This window comes from Gadus chalcogrammus, chromosome 2 (genome assembly GCF_026213295.1).
Source record: "Gadus chalcogrammus isolate NIFS_2021 chromosome 2, NIFS_Gcha_1.0, whole genome shotgun sequence".
In the NCBI taxonomy this organism is placed as follows: domain Eukaryota; kingdom Metazoa; phylum Chordata; class Actinopteri; order Gadiformes; family Gadidae; genus Gadus; species Gadus chalcogrammus.
The window spans coordinates 1,508,873-1,518,872 of record NC_079413.1 but is presented as its reverse complement, the minus strand read 5'-3'; the positions used below and the strand labels follow the sequence as shown (position 1 = coordinate 1,518,872).

Here is a 10,000-nt window from a genome sequence, read left to right as displayed (position 1 = left end):
GGCGCGCGCATCATCGCCATCATCAGCGTCATGGTGATCGTGGTGTCCATCCTCATCTTCTGCCTGGAGACGCTGCCCGAGTTCAGGGCGGAGAAGGAGCTCAGAGAGGTGAGGGCGGGGGGGGAGGGGGGGGGGGGAGGGGGTGAGGGTCTGCCGTGGTTGAGTCGAGGTCACCCCCTCTCAAGGGGGGCTTGATGACGGCGGAGAGGGAAGGCGAGCAGGGGAGAGAAAGATGGCGACGAGTAAACAACCTCCGATCTAACACACTGACACGCGCACATACAGTACATACAGACGCAAACGCACACACAAACACACACACGCACACACACAGACACACACACACACACACACACACACACACACACACACACACACACACACACACACACATAGAGACACAAACCCACATATACAAAAACACAACCACACACACGCAAACACACACACACACACACACACACACACACACACACACACACACACACACACACACACACACACACACACACACAGCCAGCTCGCATGGCATGCACGTGTCCGTTTGCACACGGTCACGACAGAACGAATGTATAAGACGCAGCAGCTGGGGAACGTATCTAGTCCTTGGGAACTGAAAGTGGAACAAACCGGCCGTAAATTATCCATGACTTTCATCGAGCCATTAGCGCTCGGAGAGTTAGTAAAGGTAACGACGTGATATAATAATTTCCGAATCCAACTGATATTGTAAATTACCCCCCAAGGATACGATCAGTTCAATATTTAAATTGATAATCATTTAGATTATTCCTAAATAAAAGAGGCCTGTGTGTGTGTGTGTGTGTGTGTGTGGCGATAGTGGAGGACAGCGATCATATAAAAGGGATTATTTTAGCCCCGTCGTTAAATCCGACCCAAGCGCTCACACAGATCAAGGCAGACGATAAGAGGGAATCTGAGAGGACCAGTCGAGGAGCAGTTTATCCCGCCGGACATTTAAAAAAGAATGAGCGGTCGCAGAATGCAGGAGGTAATATTCAGAGGGCAGAGTCGAGCAGTTTATGGAAGAGCTTTAGGGGCGTCTTGAAGATTAGTGTTGATGTGTCGGTACCCCGTGGTCCTCAGACCAGACCATCTGGCCGACTCTTTTCTAAATTATCTCCAATAACATTTACGGGAGAGAGGGTGAGACAGAGGGAGAGTGAGAGACAGAGAGAGAGGGAGAGAACGAGAGAGGGAGAGACAGAGAGAGAGAACGAGAGAGAGAGAGAGAGAGAGAGAGAGAGAGAGAGAGAGAGAGAGAGAGAGAGAGAGAGAGACGGAGGGAGAGAGTGGGAGAGTGGGAGAGCGAGAGATAGGGAGAGACGGAGCGAGAGAGGGAGAGAGTGGGAGAGCGAGAGTTGTGCAACAGTAAGGTGTGGAGAAATCGGCGCTTCTCGCGTTACTCCTCAGAGATGGCTGGAGGCTATAAATAGGGAGGATAACCCTTCCAAAACACATCAACACACAGCAATAAGCGTATTAATAAACCCTGAGTCATGCGCTGAATGAGGGATGGAAAGAGGCTTTTTGATGACGGTTCCGAAAGGAAATGAGCCTCCGTGCACAAAGATCACCGCGGCTACACGGAGGGTAACCGAGAGGGAGCGCAGCCTGATTTACACCTCTAGGCTTAACCCTTAACCTGACCCTAGCAACACGGCCAACCACCGACACTCCCAGCATTAACACCACGAGCAGCTCCAGCTACGTCATCGCCACCATCATCACCACCACCACCATTAACACCATCATCTCCTCTAACACCGACATCATCATCACCACCACCACCACCAACACCACCGTTACTAAATCACCCACACATCCGCCACCATCACCGGCTCCATCCACACCCCCATCACCACCACCACCACCACCACCACCAACACCACCGTTACTAAATCACCCACACATCCGCCACCATCACCAGCTCCTCCCACACCCCCATCACCACCACCACCACCACCACCACCACCACCACCACCACCACCTCCCAGGCCAAACTCAACACAAAATCGTACAACATAAAGTCAATTAGCAAATGTTATTCGTTAATGATACACGCTCTCACTCACATACAGATTGAAACACACATCCCCACTCACGCACTCACTGATGCAGTCAATCACACACACACACACACACACACACACACACACACACACACACACACACACACACACACACACACACACACACACACACACACACACACACACACATACACACACACACACACACACACACACACACACACACACGCATGCTTGAAGGAACGAGCAAAAGAATGAGGAAAGGCTCTGGTAATGTCATCGTGCAGCCTTGAATACACAGCAATATCAGTGTCGCCCATACACACTTAATACGTCCCAAAGCTAACCTATGCCAGCGCAGCATAAGGACTGGAAAACAGTGCTCTTCAGAGTCCGGTGTGGGAGGCTGACCTTGGAGGTAGGAGCCAGAGGGGTGTAACTCCAGCCCGGTGGACGGGACCAGCGATGATGACAGGACCAGATAATCCCAGCTCCAGGATCATTTGTTTTGGGGGCTGTGTCCGTCTCCATTAGCCACCTCTCTCGGTGACCCCCGACCCCACAAAGCTTCTCTCGGTGACCCCCTCTGCATTCCTTCCTCCCTCGAACCCTCAGCCCCCACGCTCCTCTGTGACAGAGCGACACTACATGATATAATATTACATTACTTTACTTACATTACATTACACTACATTACACTACACTACATAACATTACAATAGATTATATTACATTACTTCACATTCCATTCCATTAGATACACGCTTGTTAAACAATTATCCAAAGATGGCAGAGATAGGGTAAATTGTGACTGTGTGCGTTGATGCGCTGATCACAACCACCTCATATGTACAGTTTGATTGTTCTGTTTGGTTCTTGGAGTGTATTGACAACGTTTCCCCCTCTCTCACCTCCAACCCTTCCTCTCCCTCGCTCCCTCCCTTCCTCCCTCCCTCCTCCCCCCCTCTCCCTTCCCACCCCCCCCTCTCCCTCCCCCTCCCTCCCCTCCAGCAATTCACCACGATCCCTCACCCCACCATCCCCAACGCGACCATCTCGGTGGCGCCCGAGTTCGCTCCGTTCCAGGACCCCTTCTTCATCACGGAGACCGTGTGCATCTGCTGGTTCTCCTTCGAGCTGGTGGTGCGGCTGCTCTGCGCGCCCAGCAAGGTGCACTTCTTCAAGGACGTCATGAACACCATCGACTTCTTCGCCATCATTCCCTACTTTGTGACGCTGGGCACAGAGCTGGCCAAGGACCGCGGCGACCCGCCCTCCGTCTCCCTGGCGCTGATCCGGGTCATCCGTCTGGTCAGGGTCTTCCGGATCTTCAAGCTGTCCCGCCACTCCAAGGGGCTGCAGATCCTGGGCCAGACGCTGAAGGCCAGCATGCGGGAGCTGGGCCTGCTCATCTTCTTCCTCTTCATCGGCGTCATCCTCTTCTCCAGCGCCGTGTACTTCGCCGAGGTGGACAACCCGAAAACATCCTTCACCAGCATCCCCGAGGCCTTCTGGTGGGCGGTGGTGTCCATGACGACGGTGGGCTACGGCGACATGTACCCGGAGACCGTGGGCGGCAAGCTGGTGGGCTCCATGTGCGCCATCGCCGGCGTGCTGACCATCTCGCTGCCCGTGCCCGTCATCGTGTCCAACTTCAGCTACTTCTACCACCGCGAGACGGAGTGCGTGGACACCGAGTCCGAGTTCAAGCACGTGGACACGGACGTGTGGGAGGGCGAGGGGGGGGAGGGGGAAGGCGGCGGCGGCGGCGGCGAGGGGGGCGGGGCCGAGGAGGCGGGGCACTCGGGAGACCACCGCCCGCCGCCGTCGCACGAGGACAGCTGCCGGGGGCCAGGGGTGAACGGGAAGCTGCTGGCGGGCGTGTTCGCCGGGCCGGGCCGGGAGAGGGGGCTGAGGCTCTTCACCAGCCCCATGGTCACCCAGGTCTGAGGGGCTGGGCCGGGGCCCCCCCGGGGGTGGGGCTCTTCAGCAGAGGGCAGATGGTCCCCGAGGGCTGAGGGGTGCGGACGGGACACGGGTTTGGTGGGGTCGGAGCTGGGCGGCGCTCAGAGAGGCTTGTGACTCTCAGCGATGTACCAGGTCTCCCGCAGCGCATTCTCTGTTCTCTGGCTTCCTGTGACCTGGTAAATAGTGTACCCCCCCCCCCCACCCTTCGCGATTGAGGAAAACAAGAACGGGACGACAGGAAGGAACCATCGCGAAAGGAGATGAAATACGCAGGTATTCGAGTAGTATTTGACAAAGCAATAAGCTGGAGACGGAAGTCCCGCCCTCTCTCTTGCCGCTATACACATTGAACTCTGAAGCATGCGCGGAAGTCCCGCCCTCTCTCTCGCCAGTAACGCAATCCGACGCCAGGGCCTCCGCTGTTGGAGGAGATCGCCTTGGAAACGAGGGGACCGTCGATGCCAAAACACCCACACAGGAGAACAACCGGGACTAGTCTGTTTATATGACATCATCGTCGACATGCACTGATCGTAACATGTCACATGACAATAACAATGATGAAGCTACCGTATGAATACAGTAGGGGGAATGTTATTGTGTGTCTTATCTTGTTTGTACATCCATCCTATCCCCACTTTCGTATGTGCTTTGAGTCCTTTTTGCGGAATAATGTTTGGCTATTTTTTTTCTTGAAATCACTTTTTGTATACATTGAACAGATTAAAATTTATATTTTGAACAGTGTGAATTGTAGTCTCTTCTTTATTGGCACGTGGCTAAGGAGGTCGAGTGGGTTGGCTGGTAACAAGGAGGTTGCTACTTCGATCCCCGGCTCCTCCTAATTGAATGTCGAGGTGTCCCTGAGCAAGACGCCTCACCCTGACTGCTCCTGACGAGCTGGCTGTCACCTTGCGTGGCTGACGCCGCCGTAAATGTGTGCATGAATGGGTGAATGTCGGGCAGTATTTCAGAGCGCTTTGAGTGGCCACTGTTTAAAAAGGCTCTCTACAAATGTGTCATTCCCCAGCACCTCCTTGACCTAAGAGCCACACTAGGGTAAACCTCGCTGGACTGTTGAGCAAAAATGTTGTCTGGTGAGTGGTCCCCTTATATAATGTAACTGTAGGAGTCAGACATACGAGACAGTGAGCCATTGAGACAGACACGGCCATTAATGGACATAAACGACACCACCCCCAGGACATAAACGAGAAATACCAATTGGACAGAGGCTCATTGAGGAGGTCATCCTGCCCGCTCTGTATGTCACTGCGACAAAGAGCCCTCCGAATGCCTCATGATTCAGAACCATTGTGTTGTCCGGTGTTCCTCTCGCTCTGCGTTGAACCGTGGAGCCCGGAGGATGAGCACAATGATGGCAGTGAGCGCTGCTCTTTGAGCGAGAGGACTCGGGCTCCATGATGGAGTGTGGGGTGTCAGCGAGGATGGTTCCAGGAAGCCGGGTACAACTGGGCAGAATCTGAGCGCAAAGAGTTTCGTGTCAGGGTTTGCGGTGTTGTGTGCGGGTGTGTGCATGTGCGCACGTGTGTGCGGGTGTGTGCATGTGTGCGAATGTGTGTGAGTGTGCGCATTTGTGTGTACGGAGGATATGTGCTGCTGGTGACTTGGCCTATCGCTATGTTTCCTATGTAGCAGGGGGTAAGTGATATTGACCGAGAGGTGCCAGAGTCAGGGAATGCCACGCATGTCCTCTCAGAACCCTGGTGTCAGGCCTCTGCGAATGTCTCTCTTTGGGCCAATGCTATGCTACGCTATGCCATGCTATGTTGTGCTACGCTAACGTACATGACACAAAAATGTACGACCCCAAAACAACACACTGCGTTTGGGAATGTTTTGTATGTGTACGGCCGTTATCTGGTGAGTGGTCCCCTTACGTTTAGTTTAAGCGACAAGATAATACGCTGTTTCAATTTGCATTTTTAAATAAAGATTACATTTTTGAACCGATTCTTTAAATAATTTAAGATACTTTTCTTTGTCATGCATACCTCGAGTGAATGTTGTGCCTCCTGGAATAATCTTAACGGTTGATTTTAACGTCGACCGCCCCATTGCACTCCTGTAATGACGTCCCCCGCCCCTAGATGGCGTCGTGTTCTCAAAGAGACCGACGGTGTGTGAGTAACATCTGAATGTGACGTAATTGTAATTCTGCACATTGATTATGGCTCCACTCACTTTGGGTATGCAAGCAGCATATTCGTGAGGAAAACGCGTTCAAAGTAAACACAGACCTCCGTTGCAATAATAACAGCCAAATATTAATAATGTACTACTGAATGAATATATATTTGGATAACCAAATTCACTCCTTCCCTTGTGTGGACCCTCATCACTACAGGGACTTGGAAACTAAACACATTATTAGAAAAATTGTCAATGTTTCACATGTCTTAAATAATTAAGAACTCCATAATAAAGATGACATGTAGAAGTGGAAGTCCTATTATCCATTCTATCTTTGTCAACGTCTGAAAAGGTCAGAGAGGCTGGGAATACGTGTGGGGTCACAAGTTTACGACACCGCCAGTGATGGGTTTGTTGTGATCGCCAATTGACCTTGGTGACCTGGTTATGTGATCTCACATCCGACCTTTGACCTGCTCGTGTGATGTCACATTTGACACTTGACCTGGTTGTGTGATCTCACGTTTGACCTTTGACCTTTTAAGTAACGATTCCAGGAGCCCCAGTTCTATAGAATGAAGACCGACACAGCGGGCCCCACTTACTGTGTGAGAGGGTTTAATCGAATACTCTCCATCGAAAAGAAACACACAGAAACATGATGGCAGACTGGCACTCTCTCTCTCTCTCTCTCTCTCTCTCTCTCTCTCTCTCTCTCTCTCTCTCTCTCTCTCTCTCTCTCTCTCTCTCTCTCTCTCTCTCTCTCTCTCTCTCTCTCTCTCTCTCTCTCTCTCTCTCTCTCTCTCTCTCTCTCTCTCTCTCTCTGCCCTGATGCCCGGGGGTCTGAGTGTTTGACGTCAATCCTTGTTTTCAATCATCCACAGTGCGGCCCACCCTGGGCTGTCTGAGAAGAATGAGACAGATTGACGTCTTTCTGGCCATCTGTCTCCCCCTCTCTCTCTCTCTCTCTCTCTCTCTCTCTCTCTCTCTCTCTCTCTCTCTCTCTCTCTCTCTCTCCCCCTCTCTCTCTCTCCCCCTCTCTCTGTTGTCTCTCGCCCTCCCTCTGTTGTCTCTCGCCCTCGCCATCCCTGTACTCCTCTGAGAGGATTAAGTGTGGTGCCTTTACATCTCTGTGTGGTTCTCAACGTGTGTAAACGTGGCGTGTTTGTGTGTGTTTGTCATGACGTGTGCGTGCGTGTGTTTGTGGTGACGCGTGTAATCGCTGGTGTGTCGCCGCTCCCAGCTGGATCTCCAGTAATTCCCGTGTCCCGGATGATTTCATTTTTTTCTCCTTCTTTCCCTTTTTGTCTAAAGTCCCTTGTGCTGACGTCTGTCCCTCGCTGTTCGGACAAATCCTTCCCCGCAGAGACGCCGTCGCCGCGGCGCGTCCTCGGGTCAGAGAGCAGAGAACACACGGGTCGCTTAAATAAATCTCTTCGGATTTTATTACGCACAATGTATGACACAACTTGTAAGATCAGTTTGAAAGCGTCGAGCCGTGACCTGGGACCCCCTAATGAGAGACAGGTCCGTTGGGAGACACGGGGAAGGGGGCTTCATGCAATGCAAACAAATAAATAGTTAATGATAAAAACGGTATCAAATGACACTAAAGGGTTACTTCAGAAACACACAAGAGTACAACGAGGATAGAAAGTTGTGCGTTTGAGTTAAAAAACAACCGAACAACCATTTTTTCACGTAGCAGACGATGACAAACACAAACCCTGTGTAGATTACATAGTGACATCATTAACATCGATATTATGAATGACCTCGTTTAAGGGGTTAGGGGTCATGGCGTAAGGGGTCAAGGCTAGGCTACGAAATCACTGGAAATCCTAAGAAATTGGAAAATGCGAAAATGGGATGAGGTAGGAATAAAAAAAATAACAATAAATACAAGGTTTTTATTCAATTATATGATGGTGCTGGTATTTCTGTGATTCTTTGAGTCAATCGACCTTTGCCCCTGCAGAGAAAAGGAGGGCTTGCTCGGGTGCGTTACTAAGGTGGAAGGTTGATGCATGGCCACACACTGGGATGGTTTGATTAACGGCTGAATTAACGTGTTACACTGACTCTTGAAAAATACCAATAAATGTCAATGCCTGCTTAGCTGCAGCTGCCATGTCTGAAGAACTTAATGCTTCAGAATGACGCTGTTATACCGTGCATTAAAATACTTTGACTCAAAGGTGCGGTGGGTAAGAGAGAGAGAGAGAGAGAGAGAGAGAGAGAGAGAGCGAAAGACAGCAAGACTTTGAAAATAAACAACCCAAAAAACGCTGCGTTCACAGCTCTTTAAACTCGCCTACTGCACCTTTCAACTCGTTGAAGCTAACAAGACTAATGCTGACCATCGTGACAGGACTGAAACGGGAGTAGGGCCCCCCGGGATACAGCACCTTGTTACACAGCAGGGGGCCCCGATCCAAGGTGAGGGGAGCCGGGCGGGGGGGGTGGGGGGGGGGGGGGGGGGGGGTCAGGGCAGGTCGGCCAGCTGGAGGCCGTGCCTCCTGTCGTAGGCGGTGTCGTCGCTCTCCTCCCCGTCGCTGCCCTCGCAGAACACCCGCTCCTCGTCCTCCTCCGTCTCACTTTCCAGACGCAGACGTTCCCGCTCCCGCTCCCTCTCCCTGTGGGAGCGGGAGAGGGTGGGGACCTGGGGGAGGAGGGGGGGGGGAGGAGGGGGGGGGGGGGGGGGGGAGGGAGGAGGGGGGGGGGGGGGGGAGGAGGGGAGGAGGAGGAGAGCAGAGGAGGAGGGGGAGGAGGAGGAGGAGGAGGAGGAGGACGGGGGGAGGGGGGGGGAGGAGGTGGGGGAGGAGAAGGAGGTAGAGGAGGAGGAGCAGGAGGTTGAGGAGAGGAGGAAGAGAGTAGAGGAGGAGGAGGAGGGGGAGGAGGAGGAGGAGGAGGAGGAGGAGGAGGTGGCGGAGGAGGAAGAGGAGGAGGGGCGAGGAGGAGGAAGAAGAAGCAGAAGGAAAAGAAAAAGAAAAGCAAGAAGAAGAAGATAATGAAGGAGAAGAAGAAGGAGAAGAAGAAGGAGGAGAAGGTGAAGAAGTAGGAGGAATAGGAGAAGAAAGAGAAAAAGAAGAAGGAGGAGAAGAAGGAGAGGAAGAAGAAGCAGAAGCAGGAGAGGAAGAAGAAAATATCCAGTTAACTTGTAGTGCTGGCAGAAACAGACAAAAATGCGGCAAAATATCAGAGCTTGTACCCCGCCTCTCATTCTTTTAAACCCCAATAGAACAGACCGGACACTGGGAGCACTGATGCATGCTGGGAAGAGGTTCCCAGCATGCATCAGTGCTCCCAGTGCCCTGTCTGTGTGTGTGTGGTTGTAGCGTGTTGTGCTCCACCTGCCTGGTTCTCCAGGTGTGTGTCTGTGTGTTAGTGTGTGGTTGTAGCGTGTGGTGGTCCTGGTACCTGGTTCTCCAGGTGTGTGTCTGTGTGTTAGTGTGTGGTTGTAGCGTGTGGTGGTCCTGGTACCTGATTGTCCGGGTGTGTGTCTGTGTGTGTGGTTCTGGTGTGGTGGCGGTGGTCCGGGTACCCGGTTCTCCAGGTGTGTGTCTGTGTGTGTCTGGTTCTGGTGTGGTGGCGGTGGTCCTGGTACCTGGTTCTCCAGGTGTGTGTCTGTGTGTGTGGTTCTGGTGTGGTGGCGGTGGTCCGTGTACCTGGTTGTCGTGGCTGGGCAGGGGGCAGTACCCGGCCTCGGCCCGGCCCCGGGGTCTCGGGGAGTGGGCTCGGTACGGCCGGGGCGAGTGGGAGCACACGGAGCGGGGGGAGGGGGAGCGCACCGACCGGGGGGAGGGCGACCGCACCGACCGGGA

General features: G+C 52.8%; 1 protein-coding gene across 1 annotated transcript in view; it reads left to right on the top strand.

Moving 5' to 3' along the window:
* kcna7 (potassium voltage-gated channel, shaker-related subfamily, member 7) overlaps window positions 1–4,004 on the top strand; it is a 5,544-nt gene extending 1,540 nt beyond the window's left edge. The window contains exons 2-4 of the mRNA XM_056608303.1: window positions 1–108; window positions 3,066–3,806; window positions 3,891–4,004. The exon at window positions 1–108 is cut by the window's left edge and continues 696 nt beyond it. Coding sequence (XP_056464278.1) covers window positions 1–108; window positions 3,066–3,806; window positions 3,891–4,004 — 963 coding nt within the window. The remainder of the gene's footprint in view (window positions 109–3,065; window positions 3,807–3,890) is intronic.
* Window positions 4,005–10,000: the final 5,996 nt, after the last annotated feature.